We start from the raw sequence: 23279 nt of genomic DNA, 5'->3' as shown, positions 1-23279 counted from the left end.
CGCCAGTCCCAAAGTGCTGAGTTGTCATCACCCACAGCCAACATGGCCAGTCTTAATACCAGGCCTGGGCGTTCTTTCAGTCTAGGTCAGTATGGCACCTGCTGCAGAAACGGGGCAAAGGAGAGGCCTTCTGGGGCATGAACTGCTGCCCCCCCCTTAGAGAAGCCGCCACAACCTTCTGCCCTCCAGATGCCCACTTTGGACTTCAGAGTGGCTGGCTGTGCTCTCTGGGTGGCACCAGCCTGCAGAAGGCTTCCCTTCTCTTGGCCCAGGTTCCCTGGGAAGGCAGCATCCGGGGCCAGTGCATTGCCCTGGGTGGGTGGCTGGCGGGCAGCCTTAACAACGGGAAGTCTGGGCTGGGGACCAGGGCCTAGTGGGGAAGTCCCAGGACCAGGAGGCCTAACTTTAATGGGAGTTTCTTTAATTGGCTCCCTGGGGAGGGAGGGAGGCTGCCTCCTGAGCCCGGATTTTTCCGGGCTGCGTCTGGGAGACGTCTGGCCCCTCACCAGGCAGAGGTCGCCAGGGCCTGTCGTGGCCCCGTCTCCTCCTCCCCTCACCGGTGGGAGCTTTCCCCGCTTGCAGGCTCCGCAGGAGAACGGCGCTGGCAAAGGCTTCTTGCCGTGCTGCCAGGCGCCCCCATGCAGCCCCCCAGCGCCCGGCCCAGGGACAGCGCCTCGCGGCCGCCCTTCAGCACCAGCGGCGCGGACAGCTCCCCGCCCCGCAAGCCGCCGGCTCTGCAGCCCGCGCCGCCGCCCCCGCGCAGTCCGGCCTGTCCGCTCCCCGCCCGCCGCGCCCTCGCTCTGCAACCGGGCGCCCGGCCCTGGCATTGGGCGCCCGCTTTGTTTTGGCGCCGGGCTGGGACATTCCCCGCCGCCTCCGCCTCCCCCGACCCGCTAGGCTGGAGGTGTCGCGCCGCGCATCCGCAGTGGGGAGGGGGCGCTGTGGAGCCTCGCTCGGCCTCGCCCCTCCTCCGCCTCCCCTCCCCGCCTCCCGCCGAGCCGCGCCGGAGCACGACGGCCTGGTGGGTATTGGCTGCGCCGCCCGCTCCCCCCGCGCCGCAGCCAGGCAGGCGCAGACCCCCGCGCTGTTTCCCGGGGCCCGGCCGGAGGAAGCGCCATGGCAGCTGCGGCTCTTGCCAGCCTCTGCGGGCAGCATCCGCAGTGAAGACCCGCCGCCGCCGCCGCCGCCGCCGCCCGACCGCCCCGGCCTCGCCGCCCCTCGCCTCGCTCGCGGCGTCTCGCCTCTCGCTTGCCTCGGCTCGGCTCGCTCGGCTGGCGTTGCGCGGCGCCCGGAGAAGATGGCGGATCGGGCGGAAATGTTCTCGCTCTCCACCTTCCACTCGCTCTCGCCGCCCAGCTGCAGGTAAGGCGCCGCCGCCGCCGCCCGAAGGCAGCCTCGAAGGCCGGGGAGGGGTGCGCAGAGGGGGCGATGCTGGCCGCTGCGGCTCCGGGAGGCTCCCGGGCACGTCCGCAACCCGGGCGGAGAAGCTGGGCCAGGAGCGGCGGCCGAGAAGGTTCCGCTGGCTGAGCGTTGGGCGGCTCCTCCGGAGAAGCTGGGCCTGGCCCCCGCCGGCCTCGCGCCACAACTGGGCCGTGGGCGCCCCGTCTGCCCCCGGGGGTCCCTCCTCCCGACACCCAAGGGGGTCGCCGCCCGCTCCCTGCCTGCCCTTCCAAGAGGCCCGCTCGGGCCGCCCGCGTGACCGCTCCCCGGGGACCCTCCCTGCCTCCCTTGCCGTCGGGGGTGGGGGAGGCGGCGCTCGGCCCAGAAAAAGAGCGAAGCCGCTTCTCCCCCCGCCTGGAGGCCGCAGCGGCGGAGGCATTTTGCGGCTTTGGGGGTGCCGCTTCGTCGTCGTACAACCGGGTCCCCTCCACCTCCCTTCCATGGAGAACTTGCCCCCGATTCGGAGGCTCTGGAGCGGCCTCGGAGGAGCAGGACTCCACCCGCGGCAGCCCCCTCCGCTCTTGCTTGGGTGCCCTGCGCTCCTCCCCCTCCCAGCCGAGCTTGGGCCTGGGGTGGGGGCCTCCTACCTTGACCCTCCTTTGAGGGGCCCCGGCCAAGCGCTGAGCCTTCCTTGCGGGGGTGGGTAGGCCTGCTGGCCCTGAGAGGCCGTAGTCAGCTGTACTGTGGCCGTCCCCACCTTCTCCTTTCTCCCCTTGGCAGGCTCAGTCTGGCAGGGAGCCAGAGCGGCCTCTGAGCTGTGCTCTCCCCGATGAGCAGCAGAGCCCTCGGCCCCCCTTGGGACCCCCAGCCACTCTGGGGCTTGTGGGGCTCCCTCCTGGAAACCAAAGAGGGGCTTTGGGGCGTCGCCCATGGATTGGGGAAGGGCCTCCTTTTCCGTTTGGCCTTCTGGTCTTCCAAGCTGGGGAGGCATTTTCCTTGGGGACCCCCAGGGGCACCGGATGCAGGCCTGAGGCCTCCCTCGTGAGCCAGAGCTGCTCCTGGGGGCTCCTTCTAGGCACCGAGGTTCTTATTTGGGGGCAAGGACCCCAGAGAAGGGCTGTCCTTGGCAGCCGGAAGTCTGTTGTGGGGAGACGTGGGGCCTGTTTGGGCAGGGAGGGCCCAAGGGTGGATCCCAGGGGCTGGGAGGGCACCCAAAGCCCCTGGCTGGATCAGCCCAGCCAAGACCCGTTTTTGGGTTCCCCCAGGCGCACCCTGGAGACCAGAGAGGCCCTTGGGGGACGGGTGGCCCTCACCCAGAGACGGGGCTGCAGGGGAACCGAGGTGCCGAGAACCAGGCACGGCTAGCGGTTGAAGCGCTGGGGAGGCCTGGGAGCAACCGAGGAGCCAGGCTCAAGCCCCCCCAGCCCCCCAAACGGCCTCTTTCTCCGCTGCCCCGGGGGTGGAATAAAAGCAAGGGAGACCCACCCGCAGGCCATCTTCGGCTTCTGGGGGAAAGCTGGGCAGAAATCAATTAAATGGATCCATGGAAAGGGCAGGAATATCGTCAGGGGAATCCAGCTCTCCTTTGCGCCTCCTGGGATCCCTTCTGGATGAGCAGGGATCCTGGAGATCTGCTTTGGCACAAAGGGAGAGGTGTGGGGAGGGGGATGAGATGAAGGCCAGGATGGCGGGGGGGGGGCCCTTCAGCAGATCTTTGGGAAGTAGCGGGGCCTGGGCTGAGCAACCCCACTGCGCCCCTCCCAGTATGTGGCTGGCATGGCACTTCCCGGCCTCCTTAACTCGCAGGGCACGTGCCTTGGCCAACTGGCGGTCCCCAGGCACCTGGAGGCGGCCAAGAGTGTGTGTACGTGTGCATTTTGGAGGCAGGAATACAGTTGAGGGGGTGGGTTCCATGGTTCTGATGAAACAGAATTGGGTGCCACAAGGTGGGAGGAGGTTTGGGTTGTCTTTGACCTTTTTCTCTTGGGGGGGGGACGGTGTGAGTAGATAATGGCTCTGGCCATGACCATCAGTGGGCACTTAAGGGAGATTCAGCTGGGAGAGCTGAAAAGACATAACCTGATCAGCCGTGGCCTGTATAGGATGCATACATGCATGTGTGTGTGTGTGTGTGTGTGTGTGTGTGTGTATCTATCTATCTATATTCTTAATATAGATAGATAGATAGATAGATAGATAGATAGATAGATAGATAGATAGATAGTGAAGGGACCGTGTCAATAGCAGCCTTTTGTCCGTCTTCTCTGCGTGTTGTGCTTGACCCATTAAGTGGGCAACCAGGAAGGCCAAGGACTTTCTCTGCCAGGAGCTGCTCAGGAGCAGGAAGGAGAGAGGCATTGCTAGATCCCTGGTAGATCCCAAGTGGATCCCTGCCCTTTGGAACATCACCTTGATCCTTCTGCCCTTTAGGAAGACTTTGAAAAACCTGGCTTTTCCAGCAGGGCAAACTGTGAAGTTACCGGGATGGTGAAATTTTGCATTTTTATCTACCTGGGTGCTGTGGTGGTTTTATTGCCTTGCCTGCTTGCAAGTTGCTGGTCAGTTGAGTGGCCGTCTTTTCATTCGTTCAATCAACCAACCAATCAGCTGGGGCCACTATATGTTTTCCTCGAAGTCATTGGCCACGGTGGCATAACAGGAGGCAGGCTCCTGTCTGAATGTACCCCAACCTCTGGGGTTGTCTCCTTTGCTTGCGATGTGCACCTCTCTCTCTAAGGCAGGGCTCCCCAAACTTGGCAACTTTAAGACTTTCAAACTTTAAGCAAAGCTGGCTGGGGAATTCTGGGAGTTGAAGTCCACAAGTCTTAAAGTTGCTAAGTTTGGAGCCCTCTGCTCTAAGGTGTCAATCCAGGTTGGATTCCCACAACACACTTAACTAAGTTGTGTTTTGTGTAAGCACATCCGCTCGAGCTGCGAAATGCTGAACGGGCGGTGTGTGAAAGACAACTCTAGGGACAATGCAGCTGCAGCCAGCACGTCTTCCAGCCACCTGGTGATGCTGCTGTGAGGATGCGGCCACTGGAGCTGTTTGCTTGGAAGGGTGATAGGTGAACACGCGCAGAAACCGAGTCAGGCCGGCTCCAGCTTGGTCTCGGCTGAGTTTAAAAGCAGGATGGGGAGCTACCAGGAGGGGCCTCAGCCAGGAGCCCCCCTCCCATGTTGGGATTAGGGGTGACATGAGGGGCTGCCCCAAAGGAGAAGAGGCCCTTCAACTTAGTCTCCAAAGGCCCCGAAGGCGGCAGGACAAGGAAGAGCAGATGGAAACTCGCCAAGGAGCGAAGCAACCTGGAACGCAGGAGGGAGGTTTCTGAGAAGAGACGGGACAACCATTTGTCTGGATTGATTCCAGGTGCCCCGCTTGAGCAGGGGGGGTTGGACTAGTAGATCTCCAGGGTCCCTTCCAACTCTGTGATTCTGTTGTTTTGAATGGCGGCTTCCCTCAACCAGCTCCTCCTCAGGATTGTCTTGGCTTCACCGAGGGAGGAGCTGCTGGTCGGAGCCGTTCCTTCCTGAGCAGGATCTGGCCTTCTCTCTTGGGGGGCTCCAGGGCTGTTTGCGCAGCCAAAACCTTGAGGACGCTGCAGGGTGGGCAGGGTGGCGTCGTTCCCTGGCTATTCAGAAGAGAGCAAGGGAACAGGAGGGAGGGATTTGTGATTGAAGCAGGAACTGTGGCTTGGAGGTTGTGGGCTTGGGCCTCCGGTTTAGGGATTTGGGGCCTGCAGGTTTCACAGCAACCGCATTCAGAGGACCCAGATTTGGGGTCAAACGTGCTGCATGAATCTGGCTTTAGCAGGAAACCTTCAAGGATAAACCTTGCTTCTCTCACCTGTCCCAAAAGCACCTGCGGATTGCACTGGGCAGCCGGGAAGGGCTCTTTCTCAGGCCGGGGAGTGCAATTCTGTGCAGAAGGAGGGGAAAGGTGGGGCTCCCCTTTGGGCTCCTTCGGGAGGTCCCACCAAGGGGAGAGCCCCACTCCCTCGGGTGCTGCTTCTACCCAATTCTAAACACAATCACAGCCCCTCCATGTACATATGGAAACGTATGACTTGGGTTCCCCCCCACCAATTGCTTGTATAGGGATCATTCTCTATACCAATTCTCAACCTGGCAACTTAGATAGATACAGATAATCAGAATTGGAAGCGACTTTAGAGGGCATCTAGTCCAAGCCCCCACCCAAGCGGGAGACCCTACACCATTTCTGACAGATGCCAGTCCAATCTCTTCTTGAAAGCCTCCAGTGATGAAGCTCTCACAACTTCCGAGGGCAACTTCTGTTCCATGAGTTGATTGTTCTCCCTGTCAGAAAGTTTCTCCTTATTTCCAGGTTGAATCTCTCCTTGTTCAGCTTCCATCCATTATTCCTTGTCTGGCCTTTGGGTGCTTTGGAGAATAGCTTGACCCCTTCTCCCTGTGGCAGCCCCTCAAATATTGGAAGGCTGCTCTCCTGTCTCCCCTGGTCCTTCTCTTCCCTAGACCAGCCAGGCCCAGTTCCTGCAACCGTTCGTTGTATGTTTTAGCCTCCAGTCCCCTCATCATCCTGGTTGCTCTTCTCTGTACTTTTTCTAGAGTCTCAACATCTTTTTTATAATGTGGTGACCAAAACTGGATGCAGGACTCTCGGTGTGGTCTTACTAAGGCTTTATAGAGTGGTATTAGTACCTCCCTTGATCTTGACTGTATCCCTCTGTTAATGCAGCTTAGGATTGCATGGGCTTTTTTGGCGGTGGCTGCACACAGCTGGCTCCCATTTAGCTGGTTGTCCACTAAGACTCCAAGATCCCCCTCCCAGTTCCTGCTGTGGGGTCTCCAACCTTGGCAACTTGAAGCCTGGCGGACTTCTGGGAGTTGAAGAGACCCCTGCTCTATATGATGCATGTTGGATTGTGTTTCTGCTATGATTGCACCAGTAGAGGCTACACCAATTTCATTGTCTCCATGATGTACAATGACCATAAAGGCTGGGCAGGGGGCAGCAGGCTAAGTGCTTACTCCTTGCTCAGGTGGGCACAGGTCAAGTTTACCAACCGGAGGAAACGGGCGCAGGCTTTGCCCGGTCAGTTTGTAACCCAAACGAGGCTCGCAATTCCTTGGGCTGATGAGGGGTGGGGAGGAGTCATTGGGCTTCTTCCAAGGGGATGCTTAGCATCTCAGTGGCTTCTGTGTCCTTTGCAATTGCGGTGATGTGCAGACCACAACACAAAAGTGCACCTGCTTCTTTGTGTCCCAACCAGTGTCCGCAGGAGGACCTCACAGCAGGGCGTGAGAGAACACAGTTTAATGTTGCTAGTTCCTGGGCAAGAGCTGTTTAATCGACACATATTTTAATCTTGCATTTTATATTTTGAATTTTATGCCATTTAGTGTGCCTTATTTTAATTGGGATGCCTCTGACACGAATAAACAAACTGCTCTTTAAAAGACAACAAATCCTGAAACGATTCAAAAGAAACCAACCTAAAATCACTATTTAGCCCAATCCAGAGGGTTCCACAGCCTCCCCCTGTGGTAAGAGAGGCGGCCAACACATTTTATAAATAAATAAAATGCAAATTCATTTCTGATTGTGCCACTTTTCCTCTCCGCCTGCCATTCAAGACCTGGTGCCGGATCTACTCAGCTTCATCTTTGAGAGTGAGGCACAAGGCTACTTACTTACTTACGGATTAAGGGAAGGGACCTTGTAGGCCATCTAGTCCAACCCCCCCCCCGCCTGCTCCTGGGTCAGGATTTGTTCTGACACCACTCACTCTGGGGGTGACCAGTATTGGCATCTTGTTTGGGGGGGGGGTGTCAGCTGCACTTGTCCTCTTCTCCCTGCCCCCCCCGCAGTGCTATAAAGGTGAAGGGCAATTTGGCTGCCATCTTCCCAGGTGTTCTTGGTGCCCCTCACCTTCCCCCTGCCTTCCCCCCAGGGCTGTCAGGTCCTTCTCTGTGTTGGTGCCTGACGGAGCATTTTTGCTGGTCACGAGCCTCTAGAGCAGAGATGGGTCCCCTTGGGACTTGCGGACTTCAACTCCCAGAATTCTTCTTCTTCTTCTTCTTGCATGTTGGCTCAGGAATTCTGGGAGTTGAAGTCCACAAGTCACAAAAGGGCCAAGGTGCCCCAGCCCTGCTCTAAGGGCAGGACCTTGGTTCCCTCCGTGGATTCCAAGTGAGGCATGGGGTGGGGGGTGGGGGGAAAGGGGTTGAAGTGCTCCCCCCTGAATCGATGGCTGAAAGTTACACCCCCGGGAGGGACTCTGTCATTACTATAGTCCCCATCATGCTCCTCCAGGGAGTTGAAGTACATCCGGGAGCTCAAATCACACTCTGTGTTTGTTATGGAGAAGGAGAGGGGTGTGTGTGTGTGTGTGTGTGTGTGTTTGTGTGTGAATCTCAGCAATTGCATCACAGTTTCCCAGGGATGAGGCCGCCCATTCCAGAGGGGCCCAAGACAAGAGACTGCACAGTCCCAAGCTGGATGGGGAGGAAGAAAGAAATCCAGGGTTGCCACACTATAGAATCTCCTGTATCTGGTATTTGAGAAGGCGATCGCTTTAGTCTGGCAAGATCCCGTCCATCAGGCGCAAGCAAACAGCGGGTTGGATTTCACAGGGTCGCCTTTGGGGTTCGGCCTGGCAAGCCCCTGGAAGGGCTCATAGTCCAGAGCAGAGAAGCCGAGCTGGGCTTCTGGGCTTCTCCTAGGCAGGCAGGTCAGCGACTCCCACCGGAGATTCCAAGGTGGAGACCCACTAGCTGATGTGGGCCGTGCCAGCTGTGCCCAGGGCCTCTCCATGGCAGTGGTAGATGGGGAAGGTCTCAAGGTTGGCCCCTCCCCTTCTCCCTGAAGACAGCAGCTGGTTAGGAGGGGTCCGTGCTGCCATGAAGCTGCAGCAGCAGCAGAGCAGATGGCTTTGGGTCGGGGTGCCCTTCCGCTCGACCTGGGCATGGTGGAGAAAAGCGGCTCTGCCATCTCCCCAGGGGCCGCTCCCCGGGGCTCACCCCCTCGGTGCTTGCAATGCACGGGCTGCTCTGAGCCTCTGAGCAACAGCCGAGGAAGCCCCGTTTCAGCAAATGAGAGGGCAGCTGCGGCTGATCCGGTGGGTTTTCAGATGTAAACAACTGCATGAAGCTTAAGCCTGATTATCAACGGCTGAAGGTCTGTGTGTCAGTTGGACTCCCCCATGGTGGAGAATCGCTGAGGGTGCAGCAGCTCCTGTGAATCGGGTGCATTTCAGACCAGGGCTCTTGCGGGCTCTTCAGGTGCGCCAGGATGGGAAGCTGGCAGCCCCCTCGCACCCCACAGAATCAAGGGGTGTTGGCCTTGCCCAGTTCCCGGGGCTGAGCCGTCCTTCCCTTTCTCCTTTCCGGTCTCTTGAAACGCTTGCAGGGAAGGCCCTTGCGGTTCATCAGCTCTTCATCCTCTGTGCATTGTTAAAAAGGCAACATTAATGGGATGATGGAAAGGAGTAAGTGAACAGGGAGAAAATAAAATTGTGCAACCTGATCCCATACTCAGATCACAAGGGCTCATAAGGATCAGGGGCTTTGCCGGATCTTGGATCACGTGTCACATGCTAAGAAAATGGGGTGGGAAACGTGGGAATTCTCCCCAAGTCAGAAATGGGGATTGGTCCCACAAAGGGAAGCTTCGACCTGCTTGGTTTTCCTCCCTCCCTCCCTTTCTTCCTTTCTCTCCCCCTCTTCCCTCTCCCTCTTCTTTCCTCCCTTCTATTTGCCCGGCCCCCTGTGTTCGGGTCCACTTCTGACCCCTGAAGGCTAGGCTGCTGCTCCTGCAGGGGCTTTTAGCCTGGCCAGGGAAGAGCAGCTCAGGGCCACGAAGGAGGACACCGCAGTCCTGAGGACCAGGGCAAACCAGCAGAGGTCAGGACCGCTGGAGCTGAGACAGGCCCCGTTTTCTGGAGTTCTGGCACGACAGCCTTGCCCCCGAAATCAGCACAGATTTGCAACCGAGCAGAAATTGGGGTTCTGCCTTTGCTTGCAGACAGCCCCAGTTCTGGTTTCTGAGAGGGAGCGGAGGGGGGTGGAGAGCCTCAGGGAAGGAACCCACCTGAGCATCCCTGGACGGCCAGCGGGCTGCTGCCTTGGCTTGTGCAGGGAGGCAGCAGCAGCAGCAGGAGGAGGAGGAGGAGGAGGAGGAGGAGGAGGAGGAGGAGGAGGAGGAGGAGGAGGAGGACAAAGCCAGCAGTTCTGCTTCGAGAGCGGCTGCCTCCACGCCAGGCAGGAAACAGGTGAGGAAGAGCCTCCGGCCATTCCCCTCTCCCGCCCTTGAGCAGCGCCTTTCCAGGAGGGCGGCTGGGCTCCCCCTCCCTCTGCTGGTCCAGCTGGGCTGAGCGACGGGGACAAACCAGGGGGGTCTTCCGAGAACTTCTGGGCAGACTTGGGTCTGGGTCTGCCGCCTTCAGAGCTCTCCAAACAGGGCAAAGCTGGCCGGGGAATTCTGGGAGTTGAAGTCCACAAGTATTAAATCTTTCCAAGGTTGGACACCCCTGATATGGTGTCTCCCGCCTGAGCAGGAGGCTGGACTATTTTTTTTTAATTTTATTTTTTTATTTATTTTTGTCAATTGCTTACAAGATAATAGGTATAAGTAAAAACATAGTTATGAATACATGGATACATATAAGAAGAATGAAAGAAACAATAGGACAGGGACGGTAGGCACGTTGGTGCACTTATGCACGCCCCCCTACAGACCTCTCAGGAAAGAGGTGAGGTCAATAGTAGAAAGTCCAAGGTTAAAGTTTTTGGGGTTTGGGGAAGAAACCAGAGTCAGGTAGAGTATTCCAGACATTGACCACTCTGTTGCTGAAGTCGTATTTCCTGCAATCAGGTTTGGTGCAATTAACCTTGAGTTTGTATCTATTGTGTGCTCTAGTGTTGTTATGGTTGAAGCTGAAGTATTCATTGACAGGTAGGACATTGCAATGTATGATTTTGTATACCATGCTTAGATCGGACTGAAGGTGGCGTAGTTCTAGGTTTTCTAGGTCTAGAATTTCGAGTCTGGTGGCATAAGGTCTTCTGCAACGAGTAGAGGAGTGGAGAACTCTTCTTGTGAAATATTTCTGGACTTTCTCAACTGGACAGACTAGAAGATCTCCAAGGTCCCTTCCAACTCTGTTCTTCTGTTACCCCCAGGGAAGTCCACCTGGCCAGGCTACCTGGCCCTACAAGAGCAGGTGCCCTTCCTCTGAACCCCCCAGGCCCTTTCTCTGCTGTGCTGCTGGTCTCTTTGCTCCTTGGCAGCAGGAATAGAGAGCGCCCTCTGCACATGGCCACTCACGTCTCTCTTTGCAACTATGTAGATCTTCCCCCCTTGGGATCTGGCAAGGATTCAAGGACCTCATTTCTGCATCGGTTCAACCTTCTGGATGATTAGTCAGCTCTGCAAAGGAGGCCTTTTATTTTTAAGTGGTTGCAACGCCCTGCCAGCCTCGTAAAAGGGGCAGGAGAACCACTCAGCCTCCAAAAGGAACCCGAGGAACCGGGTGGGGCCTGGCCAGGGTCTCATGGGCTGGGTGCCCCCCCCAGTATGGGGATGCTTGGTAGGACAATTAGAGACAAGTGTTGGGAGGGCCCAGCAACTCTACCAGATGATGGTCTGCTGTTAATGCACCCGACAAACTTCCTGTACTTCACATTCAATTTGGGGTGTTTATAGCCTGAGTGAGTTAATAATTTAAAAACATTTCCAGGATCTTGCGAAGTCAACTCCGGCTAGAGAATGAGCATCCCTCACTCCGAAGGCTTTTTTAAAAATCCTCAGTTTAACAGAATAACAGAGTTGGAAGGGACCTTGGAGGTCATCTAGTCCAACTCTCTGCTTGAGTAGGAGACACTATACTGTTTCAGGTAAATGGTTGTCCAGTCTCTTCTGAAAAACTTGCAGTGTTGGAGTAGCCACAATTCCTGGTGGCAAAATCTGTTCCGTTGATTAATTGTCCTCACCGTCCTTAGTTCCAGGTTGCCTCTCTCCTTGGTCAGTTTCCATCCGTTGCTTCTCGTCCTGCCCGCGGGGGCCTTGGAGAATAGCTTGACTCCCTCTTCTTTGGGGGCAGCCCCTGAGATACTGGAAGGCTGCTCCCCTGTCTCCCCCCAGTCCTTCTTTTCACTAGACTAGGCCAACCCAATTCCTGAACCTTCTTCATATGTTTTAGCTTCCAGGCCCCTAATTACTTTTGTTGCTTTTCTCTGAATTATTTTCAGAGTCTCAACGTCTTTTTTTGTATTGTGGCAACCAAAATTGGATGCAGAATTCCGAGCAGGGCCTTACCAAGTGCTCTCAACCCTTCACGGGATCTTGATTCTGTCCCTCTGTTCATGCAGACACCTAGTTCCAGGGAGACCCTCCCCCTGCCTGCCTGAGGTTGCCCCACAGAAGGCCTTTCCCCCCCCTGGCAACACACACGTTGGCACTGCCCACTGGATAGGCAGCCAACTCATCCTGGAGCACCTGTGGTGAAGGCAGTTGGCATAGCTTGTCCAGGTATTGGCTGGTCCTGCTCCCTCGTCCAACCTTCCAGGGGTGACCCAGAGGCCTTAAGTTATCCTGGGGACGAAAGGCCGCCTCTGTGCCTCCCTGCACACCTGCCAAGCATTTCAGAGTCGTGTGAAGGGCACAGACTGGAAAAACGATGACAGGTCTAAAGACCGACAAGGGAAGAGCCATGGAAACGTCAACGGCTGCTCACAGGGATGACCTCATCCTGCTTCCTGGGGCTGGGGTGATGCAGAGACCCCAGGGGCTCGGCAGGTGGGCTTCTGGGAAGAGGGAGCAGAAGGGGACGCAGGTCTCGTCCTCACTGGGGTGGCCGGTTTGGGGCAGCTCTTGCCCCCCTCCGTCTGCCAGCCACAATCAGCTGTGAGGAGGGAGTCCCTGGCCAGAGCAGCCGGGCAGAATCGAACTGCCCGAGAAGGCAGCGGCAGGGAGGCAGTCCTGTTATTCCTCACAGCCCTGGGAGCCCAGCAGAGGTCTGCCTGGAGGCGGGGGTCTCCCCACCCGTGGAGGGGGGCCATCATGAGCCCCACCAGAAAGGGAAAGAGGCCCGGGGGTGGGGGCCGTGGCAGGTCGGCTTGTGGGCAAGGTCCCCTCCAGGCAGGCTGGGAAGGTCCCTTCGCCCAAACCCAGCGTGGGTCCCATTCATTGGGGCCGGGGGAGGGGAGGGCGCTCCACCAGACCTCCGTGCCCCTCCCCCTCCAGCTTGGGGCGGGGCCTTGGGGCCTGCAGCCCGCGGGTTGCTCTGCTCTGGGCTCAGCCTGGGGGAGGGGGGGTCGCACCGGGGAATGGAAGGTCAGATAGAAAGTGTGGCTTCCTCGCAGCTTGTCCTCCCCACCCCCAAGGCCCTCCAAGCTGCAGACGGCCCTTGTTGGGCAGAGCAGCCGCTGGGCCACTAAGAGGTCATCTGTCCCTCAAGAGGGCAGTGCATTTCCCCAGGGCGCCCAACTGACCCGTCTGTTCTCTGCATTTGGCCAGCCCGGAGGACCCTAAAGTAGCCACACCAGCTGGGTCTGCCCCCCCCTCCACGGAGAGACCCCCGGCTTGCCCAGCCCCCTCCAAGCAAGGCCTCCCAGGGGCTCTGGCCCACCCAGCCCCATTGCGGGGGACTTTGCTGCAGTCCTGGCTTTCCATCTCACGACTGAAGGTACAGACAGAGCAGGGCCGGCTTTCTGGCTTTCAAAGGACGGTTTCCATAACAACCCTGTTCTCACCAGGTTGCTTAACTCTTCCGTCACTGGAGCAGCGGCCTCTCCACCCAGGTGGGCTCCCCCGATCGGGTGCTGGAGGGCACGTTTGGCTCCCCCTTCTCCATTTTGGTCACGGATGGGGGGGGTGGCAAGGGCAGGGCAGGGCAGCAGGCTGAGCCTCAAGGAAGCCCGGAAGGTGAGGAGATGCCCAGGGAGGGTTGGGGCTTCTGCTCCAGTCAAGGGGGCCCTGAGGTCCCCCAAGGAGGGAGGGAGGGGAGGGAGAACTGGGCTCCCCTCCCTAATCAGGCTCAGTTGTGCCATGAAGGCTAATTGCAGGAAAGGCGGGGGAGGGCTGCCTGGTTGTCCAGGCCCAGCAGGTCCCCTGGCAGGTGAGGGTTGGGGGCGGGAAGGAGGGAGGGAGGGAGGGTGAGGCAGCCGAGGGTTTCTGGGCCTCACGGTGGGGGGTCTCCTCCTGCTTCCCTTGCAGACCCTCCCAGGACATCAGCCTGGAAGAGTTCGACGATGAGGATCTGTCCGAGATCACAGACGATTGTGGCATCGGCCTGAACTATGACTCGGACCACAACGAGAAGGTGGGAGGGGCTGGCGGGGGTCTGCCCCTCTCCTTTGGCACTGGGGGGCTGAGTTCCCCTTGCCCGACCTTCCTGCTCCCCTCTTGCTCCAGGGGAGAGCCTGGCTGGGTTGCTCCCGGGAGACCCCCAGGAGGGAGGGAGGGGGGGCGGGGGCAGAAGCTTCTCTCTCCTTTAAAGGGCAGCTGCTGGCTCAGAGGCGGGGAGGGGGCAGCCTGGCGTGAGCTGGGACTGAGCGCAGAGACCACCCACCCACATGGGTCCCGGGGGAGGCCCAAGCAGGTCGCAGGAGGCGGAACCAGCTCTGGAGGGATCGGGCTCCCCAGTCCAGGCCATGGAGCCAAGTGCCCCCTGCAAACGAAAACCCTCATTGAAGACCCTCAGGAGCCCCCAGGGACGTGAATTGCCTGCCTGCCAATCCAGATCTCTCCCCCTCTGACCATCACCATCATCTGGATTTGGGGATCCTTTGGGAAGAGATTCCAGCAGCTGGGCCTCCCCCCAGGCCCCCATAGGGAGGCTTTAAGCCAGACAGACCAGCCGGCTTGCATTCAAAGTGGCTGGCTCCCCCCACCTCCCCCGAATTTCCCCTCTGCTTGCCTGAAAAAGCCGCCCGTCAGGCTGCGATTGGCATGGGAGGATGTTCATGCAGCCCCTGGGGGCTGCTCTGGGGGCAGCCAGGACCCTTCTGGGGGTTTCAGCCAGTTTGGCCTCAGTGCACCAACCCCTCCCTATCTGCCCCCCCCCCCGTCCAGGCTCTCCTGGGAGGGGTCCAGCAATGGACCCCCCAGTCCCATCACCCTCTTCCTGTTCCTCCTGAGTTGCATCCAAAGGAGGGCGGGGGGCTTTCTCTCCCAGGAAAGTAACCCTGGTCCCTGCAGGCCTCCTCAATTTCTGCCCCCCGAAGACCCAGCCGCCCCCAGTCTGGGCCCAGCCCCCAGGCCAAGTCAGGCTGTGCAGCTCTTGGTGAGGGTCTGTGGGTGGTTTGGGCCCCTTTGCCTGTGGGGAGGGGGCTGGTTCCCTAAGGCCCCACCCAAGCCCCCTGGGCAGCCTCCGAGTGGCAGAGGCGGTGCTGCTGCCAGCGCAGGTCAAGCGCTTCCTCCTCCTCCTCCTCCCCTCCTCCTCCTCCTCTCCTCCCTCCTCCTCCTCCTCCTCCTCCTCCTCCTCCTCGAGGTCTGAATGCCCTTGGCCTCAAGACAGGAGGCGAGGGGGCTTGCAAAGGGCCTTCTGAGGGAGGGGCATGAATGCTGCCAGTCGACCTTCCTGAGGGAGGAGGGGGGGCATCCCACTGGAGCCCAGAGCTGCTCCCTCCCCGTCCTCCCCCAACCCCCCCCCCCCCACGGCCAAGACCTGCCTTTTTTGCCTCCACCCAGGACTGCCTGGGGCTGGGCAGGGGGGAGCAGCCCCTCCCACCTGCACCTTCCAGGAAGACTTCCAGGAGTTTGAGATGATCGATGACAATGAGGAAGAGGAGGAGGAGGAGGGGCTGGAAGAGGCGCCCCGCTCCCCTTCGGGGTCGCTGATACCTTCGCCCACCCTCGAGGACCCCCAGAAGCTTCGTCCCACCACCCTCAACCTGACGGTCACAAGCACCCAGGTGAGTCGATGCCTCCCCCCCCCGTCTTTCCACAGCCAGGCTGGGGAGGGGGGGCACCAAGGCTGAGAGAGCTTGGGAAAAGGGGGTGGGGGGTGGGGGCAGCCATCGGACTCCACGCAGGGACTGGAGAGGGGCATCCGCTGTGGTGGCGCTTGGAGTGGGGAGCCCAGCAGCCCTTCTGCCTCTCGAATGAAGCATGCGGGGGAGGGCGGGGGGGCAAAGGAGGCAGCGCCCTCCTTCCGGTGCCCCCAGAGACTCCCGAGTGTTTCGGGGGAGGGGGCACAAAGAAATCGACTGGAGGGCTCCTGGGGGGGGGGGCTCCCCAGAGGCCGTCAGGAGAAGCCGTGCCCAGCCGAGCATTTGCAGGCCTCCCCAGCCACCGGCTGCAGCAAAGGGCGGGGGAGGGTGGGGTGGGTGGGGGGAGGCAGGAGGTGTGGGGGAGGGCTGTGCTCAGGATGCCAACGCTCCAGAAGAGTCTGGAAAGGGCACAGAGAAGAGCAACGAAGGGGCTGAGGGGGCTGGAGGCGAAAACCTCCCAAGAACGGAGGCCGGAACGGGGTCGGTCTAGTCTGGCGAAAAGAAGGAGACACGACAGCCGTCTTCCAACACCTGAGGGGCTGCCCCAAAGACAGGGGGCGCTCAAGCTATTCTCCAAAGCCCCCGAGGGCAGGTCAAGGTGGAAACCGATCAAGGAGAGAAGCAAGCGGGAACTAAGGAGACAGTTCCTGACAGAGAGGACAATGAAGCAGTGGAACAGCCTGCCACCAGAGGTTGTGGGAACTTCCTCACTGGAGGCTTTTAAGAAAAGACTGGACAGCCATTGGTCTGGAATAGGATAGGGTCCTCCTGACTGAGCAGGGGTTGGACTAGATGACCTCCAAGATCCCTTCCAATTCTATTGAACCAACTGGGGCTCTAAGTCCAGCTTCATTTATTGGGCTTGGTGGCCTCACTGAGGGTGGGGCCTCCAGGCAGCCCGTAGCCCACCTAGCAAAGGGGCTAAACCCCAGTCCGGTTTTCCTAAATGGAGTCTGAACCGATGCGCCCCTGGGGAAAGAGGCGGCAGGGGCTGGGTGGGCGGGGGAGGGGCTTCTGCCCATCAGCTCAATGAAGCCCTGCAGGGAGTGACTTCCGGGGGGCTTTCTCTGCCGAGAGACGGACCTCGCAGGGAGGCAAGCAGAGGCCACGGGGGGCACAGGTTGTGTGCCACGTGGGCAGTCGAGGCAGCCGGCCTTGCCAAGGGCATCTGGACAGAGGCAGCCGGCAGTCTTTCCGAGTCCCAGTCTGCAGGGCCGCTGCCCAGGAGGTGCCCACCCACCTTCAGGTCTTCCCAGGAGGGGAGGTGGGCTCTCCTGCTGTCCTTTGGCTGGGCTCGGCCTCTGCCCTGAGCCCCAAATGGTCACTGGCGCACTAAGTCTCCCCCCACATTTGGCAGGGAGAGGGTCTGGGTTCACGTGGCACAGGAACCTTCCGAATTAGGGCTTGGCGTGAAGTCTGAAGCCAGATTTGGGTTGGGGGTCCCCCAAAATCCTTTCTGTGTCCGGAGCAATGCAGGAGTTCCACTTTTGAGCTGGCACCGTGCTAGTTTTGTCCCCTCACTGCTGCTCTCCCAACAGCCTCTCCTGTACCTCCCTCCTCCCTTCCTCCTCCTTCCTCCTTCCTTCCTTCCTTCCTTCCTTCCTTCCTTCCTTCCTTCCTTCCTTCCTCCCTCTCTCTCCTCCTCCCTGCCTTCCTCCCTTTCTTCCTGCCTGCCTTCCCTCCTTCCTCCCTCCCTCCCTCCCTCCCTTCCTTCCTGCCTCCTTCCTCTCCTCCTCCCTCCCTTCCTGCCTGCCTTCCCTTCCCTCCTCCTCCCTTCCTGCCTTCCCTTCCCTCCCTCCTCCCTTCCTTCCTTCCTCCCTTTCTTCCTGCCTGCCTTCCTTCCCTCCCTCCCTCCCTCCCTTCCTGCCTTCCCTTCCTCCTCCCTCCCTCCCTCCCTCCCTCCTCCCTCCTCCCTTCCTTCCTGCCTTCCTCCCTTTCTTCCTGCCTGCCTTCCCTTTCCTTCCTTCCTTCCCTTTCCTCCCTCCCTCCCTTCCTTCCTTCCCTTCCCTCCCTCCCTCCCTCCCTCCCTCCCTCCCTCCCTTCCTCCCTTTCTTCCTGCCTGCCTTCCCTTCCCTCCCTCCCTCCCTCCCTCCCTCCCTCCCTTCCTACCTTCCTTCCTCCCTCCTCCCTCCCTCCCTTCCTTCCTCCCTTTCTTCCTGCCTGCCTTCCCTTCCCTCCCTCCCTCCCTCCCTTCCCTCCCTCCCTCCCTCCCTCCCTCCCTCCCTCCTTCCTTCCTGCCTTCCTCCCTTTCTTCCTGCCTGCCTTCCCTTTCCTTCCTTCCTTCCCTTTCCTCCCTCCCTCCCTCCCTCCCTCCCTCCTTCCTTCCTTCCTTCCTTCCTTCCTTCCTTCCTTCCTTCCTTCCTTCCTTCCTTCCTTCCTTCCTCCTCCCTCCCTCCCTCCCTCCCTCCTCCTTCCTTCCTTCCTCCTCCCTCCTCCTCCCCTCCCTCCCTCCCTTCCTTCCTTCCTTCCTTCCTGCCTTCCCTTTCCTTCCTCCCTCCCTCCCTCCCTTCCTTCCTTCCTTCCTTCTTCCTTCCTTCCTTCCTTCCCCTTTCCTCCCTCCCTCCCTCCTCTCCTCCCTCCCTCCCTTCCTTCCTTCCTTCCTTCCTGCCTTCCTTTCCTTCCTCCCTCCCTCCCTCCCTCCCTTCCTTCCTTCCTGCCTTCCCTTTCCTTCCTCACTCCCTCCTGCCTTCCTCCCTTTCTTCCTGCCTGCCTTCCCTTTCCTTCCTTCCCTTCCTCCTCCCTCCCTCCCTCCCTCCCTCCCTCCCTCCCTTCCTTCCTTCTCATTGCTCTTGGTTGGAGCCCCACCCCAGCTGAAGAGTCCACAGGCCCAGAAAGGGTCCCGGGAACGACCTGAAGAGGGTTCAGCCCCAAACGCTGGAGCCCCTACCTCAGAACGAACCTGGAAACGGCCTGATTGCAACCTTTGGGGTGGACACCTGAGGGGCCACATTGACCGCATTAGCTGTAGGGACAGGTGCCAACTGCTGCGACTGTGCGCATCCCAGGCACACAAGGGTGATCTTGCCCAGATCAGCAGCCCAGACAGATGTTATTTATTTGTCTGTTTAGAAGATTTATATGGCTGCCCACTCACTCTAAGGGACTCTGGGCGGCTTTTGAGAGATAAAAAAGAATGAGGAAGAGGAAGAGTCATTCCGCCGGGTCACTGAAAGCCACGCAGAGCCTTGAAGAGGCAGCTGTCAGGATTCCGGCCGTTGCCCCAAATAAATCATGAGCCTCGAGCCAAGCTTCAAAAACTTCGAAGGATTTATTCGGGGCGAACGTGTCGGCATGACCCTGGATGAAGCCGACTCTTGAGACACGTCATTCACGGTCACCCTTGGCCCTGCTTTCCCTCCACCCCTTTGGGTGAGTCATAATTCATGTTCTCCAAGAAACTCCCTGCGGTTGATCTAACGGCCCCAATGGCTTCCCTTCGTTGTTCAATGCGGCCCTGAATCTACGGCCACCTTTGAGGTGCTTTGGGGTCCCCGAGACCCTCAGCTGCGCGTCCTTCCCGGCTGCCTGGTCTCCCCTGACCCTGAGCTGCTTAAGCTCCTGCAGGGGTTTTGAGCCTGTTGTTCCCCTGTTTATGTCACAGGCCCATCACTAATCCCCTCCCCCGAGATTAAGCCCCCCCCCCTTCCGGGCTTCTAATCTGCCGATGTGGTTTCCAGGCTGAGGGTCCCCAGGAGGCGGGAGGGGAGGGCTGAGGGCTCCCACTGCAGTGGGGTGGGGGAGGGGGCTGGTCAGTGCGAGGAGTCCAGGTTGACCACAACAGCTGAAGGGGGAATCTGTGAACCTGGAGGACGCACAATGGATCAATGACCCTACAGACACACCCGTTTCTAATGCATAAACCCCACTCTGGTCTCGCTAAGCTGACTTGTTTTGGGGAGAGGGAGGGAGGGAGGGAGGGGGGGGGCCATGGCTGGCTCAGGAATTCTGAGAGCTGAAGTCCACAGGTCTTCAAGGTGCCACCGCTGCCCCCCCCCCGCCTCGGAAGATGGGCCCTCTTTACAAGGACCTGCTGCCCAGAAGACAAAGCTAGACCAGAGTTGTGGTCATGAATAAGCCAGAAGGCTCCAGGAACCGGTGGAAGAGCCACCGAAATACGGCCAGCAGCAGAAGGACGACTCAGCCAAGGTTTTAGCCAACAAGCCTGTAGAATGACATTGTGTAGAAGCCAAAGAAGCAGGATAGGGAGAATAACAGAGTTGGAAGGGACCTTGGAGGTCTTCCAGTCCAACCCTCTGCTTGAGTAGGAGACCCTACACCATTTCAGACAAATGACAGTCCAGTTTCTCCTAAAAACCTCCAGTGGAGCCCCCACAGCTTCTGGAGGCAAGGAGTTCCACCGGCTAATTGTTCTCACACTTGGGAAATTCCTCCTTCGTTCCAGGTTGCTTGTCCCCTTGATGAGTTTCCACCCGTTGCTTCTTGTCCTGCTGCCTTCAGGGGCTTTGGAGGATGGGTGGACCCCCCTTCTTCCTTCGGACAGTCCCCCAGATGCTGGAATACAGCCACCGTGTCGATCCTGGTCCTTATTTCCATTCAACTCGACACGCCCAATTCCGGCAAGCTTTCTTTAGAGTGTGGATCCCTCCAACTCCGGCGTTGGAGGCGATGCCTGAGAACTCCATGGGCAGCCAAGGAAACAGACCAACCGATCATGGAATAAACCAACCCCGAGTTACCCTATCATGGAGTTGGAAGGGGCCTTGGAGGACTTCTAGTCCAACCCCCTGCTTAGGCAGGAAACTCCCTACCTATCCTAGCACGGATGACATTACCTAGTTGGGTCATGAAACGTCTGCAAGGAAACCGCTGAGCTCCGAGGGCCCCAAGGAGCCCCCAGTTCAGACCGGAGTGACCAAGATTCTCTTTCCTTGAAACCTGGTTCCATTTCAGACCGACGGTTGTCACTTACGGTACAAAAGGCCCTCCGTCCTCCTTCCTATTCAACACAGGTTCTGGATTAGAAACTCTCTGCTGCTTCTCGGTTTTGTGGCTTCAATTACTGGGCTCTTTTAATTATAATAATAATAAAAAAACACTAAGTAAGTATGGAGAACAAACAAGGAGGTTCCTCTTTACATAAAACCTTGGACTGGCCGAAGGGCTCATCTACAGAAACGGCGCCGTTGCCACCAGCGAAGCTGCAGGAGATGCAAGAACGTCCTCTGAACAGCTTCAAACGGGGCACCAGGTGCTGCTTGGGGTTTGTGAGCGGCGGGGAAAACCCAGCTGGGTGCCAGGAGAAAGAGCCACTGGGCTCCCGGGAGAATAAGGGGTGCTGAGCCTGGAGGATTTACAGCATTCCCTCCTTTTAAGATAACTTAGGCTCAAGTTCAGGACACGGAACACGACCTGCCAGATCAGCAACCAGGAGGTGGGAAAAAAACCCCAGGGTCTCACGATGGGGAGCGAAAGGTCTTCTAGGAGAAACAAAGGCAGTCCAGTTGCCTCCTGGAAAAAAAAGCACACCTTTTGGGACAACCTTCACCTGGATGTGACGGAGAATCTCCACAGGTGTTTGGCAATGGGGAAGCTACTCGTTTCTCTTCCCCGCTTCCCTTCTTTTATAAAGACCCGGCATTTTGTGGCATTTAGAAAGGGAAAAATAATGATTAGAAGAACCCAGTAATTAAAGCCACATAACTGACTAAGCAGCAGCTTCTTTCTAACCCCAAATCAGTATTGAAGGAGGAGGAAGAAACTTCCAATTAAAGGAATTTGAGGCTTGCAATCTTCCCAGCCGTAAGGGACGGCCGGCCACGTCATTGTAGCTAAATCAAAACTGTGGCATCATGAGAAGGAAAGGCAAACGATTGGGTGGGTGAGGATCCAGCCAGCTGGGACAGACATTATTATCCTGACCGTAAGGATATTGGGGTAAAAGCAAGGCAGTTGCCATACCGACGTGCCTTAAGTTCCCAAAGGGGACGATCGATTGTGGAAGTTGTTAGTCGAACCAAGACACAAAACCAACGCTGTAGGGTAGCTGGAGTGACTTTAGGAAATTCACTTGGAACCAGCGGCTGCTGGAGGGCCAATCAGGCCTCCCTTCCTCCAAGAGGAGCATCAAACAGGCAGTCAATGAAACGACGGATTAAAAAGATGAAAAATTATCTTGGGTGACCTGCTAAGACGTCACTTGGGTAGATAACATTCTAGCACAGGAGGCTTTAACTCCCAGAATTCCCCAGCCAGCCATGGGGAATTCTGGGAGTTGAGGTCCATGAATCTTAAAGTTACCAAATTTGGAGAGCTCTATATCTAGAGCAGGGGTGGGCAAACTACGGCCCGCGGGCCACATCCGGCCCTTTGGTCTGTCCAATCCGGCCCGCCCCTGAAAAAAAATTGCTGGGCGTGGCGTATTGCCCTGTGCCGCGTGGCCCCCAAAGCTGCAAAACAGTGCGGAGCGCTCTCGGGGTAGGAAAGAAAAGAACTTTGCAAAGGCCTCGGCTGGGAGTTCGAAATCACCTTCAAGTGCGACCTCTCCGAAGGTGAGTCCCCACCGATCCCCCTTTTTTTCCCGGGGCTTCCAGGCTTAAACTTTGCAAAGGCAAAGTTTGCAGGCTGGAGCGTCTTCCCGCCGAGGAGCGGGAAGGGTTCCGCCCAACGGGCGGGCGGGCTGCTTAAACTTTGCTCGGGCGGCACTTTAAAAGCCTGCTCCCAGCACCCGAGCAACTTCCCAGCAACTTTCGGCTTCCTTTTAACTCGCGGGCGCTCACGCCTGGCCCCGAGCCGCGCAGCGGAGGGGAAGCCCGGCGGGCGGGAGGGCTGCTTGGAGGAGGCGACCCGGCGGTGCTCCGGCAGCAGCAACAGGCAGTTCCGCCCGGGCTCCACTCAGGTGCCCGGCTGGGGCTGTCAGGAGTTGCTACCGCCAGCGCGGTTGCGCGCGGCTCCAGTCCCGCGTTGCCTTGGGAAGGAAAAGGCAAAACCAGGAGCCGCTGAGGCTGAGCCTCCGGTGCCGCTGCTCCCGTTGCAAAGCACCGCCGCGGCTCTTCCTTTTGCCTTTCCCTTCCCGAGGCAACGCGGGACTGGAGCCGCGCGAGCCGCACCGGCGGTAGCAACTCCTGACTCAGGGGGCCTCCGAGGGGAGGGGAAGGGGGCCATTCCCAAAAAATCTTGTGCTGACCTGGCCCGTCTGTCAAATTTTAAAAGTCAATGCGGCCCCCGAGCCAAAAAGTTTGCCCACCCCTGATCTAGAGGAATAATACTCATCGGGGGTGGGGGGGATTCAGTTGGTGTAACAACCGGTTCGGTGAGCGCACGTAGCGTAGGAAAAACAGCCATTTTCAGCTACAACTTACCTTCTGTGCTGCAGCCCCGGGGAGTAAAAGAGCCGTGCTGTGCGAATCAGTTGTGCTTCAAAGGATAGAAGACTACGGCCAGGGTGGGTGGGTGGGGCCAACTCATCACCGGAACTACCAGTTCACGCAAACCGGTCCGTACCGGCTGAATCCCCAGTCACCCCAAAGACGACAACCCAAGCTAGAGACGCTCTGTTGCATTATGTTCCATCAAAGATTTCAATTCTGAATTTAAAAGTGTGGCAGGAGGTCATGGAGCAGCCCCTGAATCTGTCCCAGCATCCATGGAGTCCCCGGTGCTGGCGCTTGCCCGGTTCTGATCCGGGGCCTTGAAGTCAGCCGAGCGGGCAAGACGTATAAACTGGGGGGGGGGTTCCTCTTAGATGCTGCCCCCCCTGAGTTGCTCTGTTCTTTCCCCCCCCCACGACCAGGATTCCCTGAACAACAACAACAGTGGCTGCAACGTGGCTCCCCCCCTGCAGCGGGCCACCTGGCAAGAGACGCTGCTGCACTCCTCGTCTTCCTCCTCCTCCTCCTCCTCCTCCGCCTCCCACGCAGGTGAGCTCTCCCGTTTCTTCCAGGGGTCCAAAGATCCAAAAAGGT

At 58.5% G+C, this 23279-nt stretch overlaps 1 protein-coding gene across 1 annotated transcript in view; it reads left to right on the top strand.

Moving 5' to 3' along the window:
• The first annotated feature begins 920 nt into the window (after nt 1-920).
• Nucleotides 921-23279, top strand: part of MAPK8IP2 (mitogen-activated protein kinase 8 interacting protein 2) — a 39911-nt gene continuing 17552 nt past the window's right edge. Inside the window, 5 exon segments of the mRNA XM_087969023.1 lie at nt 921-1362; nt 13580-13685; nt 15056-15086; nt 15089-15279; nt 23108-23234. Of these exon segments, the coding sequence (XP_087825149.1) occupies nt 1298-1362; nt 13580-13685; nt 15056-15086; nt 15089-15279; nt 23108-23234 (520 nt within the window). The 5' untranslated portion in view covers nt 921-1297.

The sequence above is a fragment of the Notechis scutatus genome, chromosome 6 (assembly GCF_049901735.1).
Source record: "Notechis scutatus isolate UNSWTSFEM ecotype Mainland chromosome 6, rNotScu1.2, whole genome shotgun sequence".
In the NCBI taxonomy this organism is placed as follows: domain Eukaryota; kingdom Metazoa; phylum Chordata; class Lepidosauria; order Squamata; family Elapidae; genus Notechis; species Notechis scutatus.
Note: the sequence above shows the minus strand (reverse complement) of the source record. Positions and strands in the feature narration are given on the sequence as shown.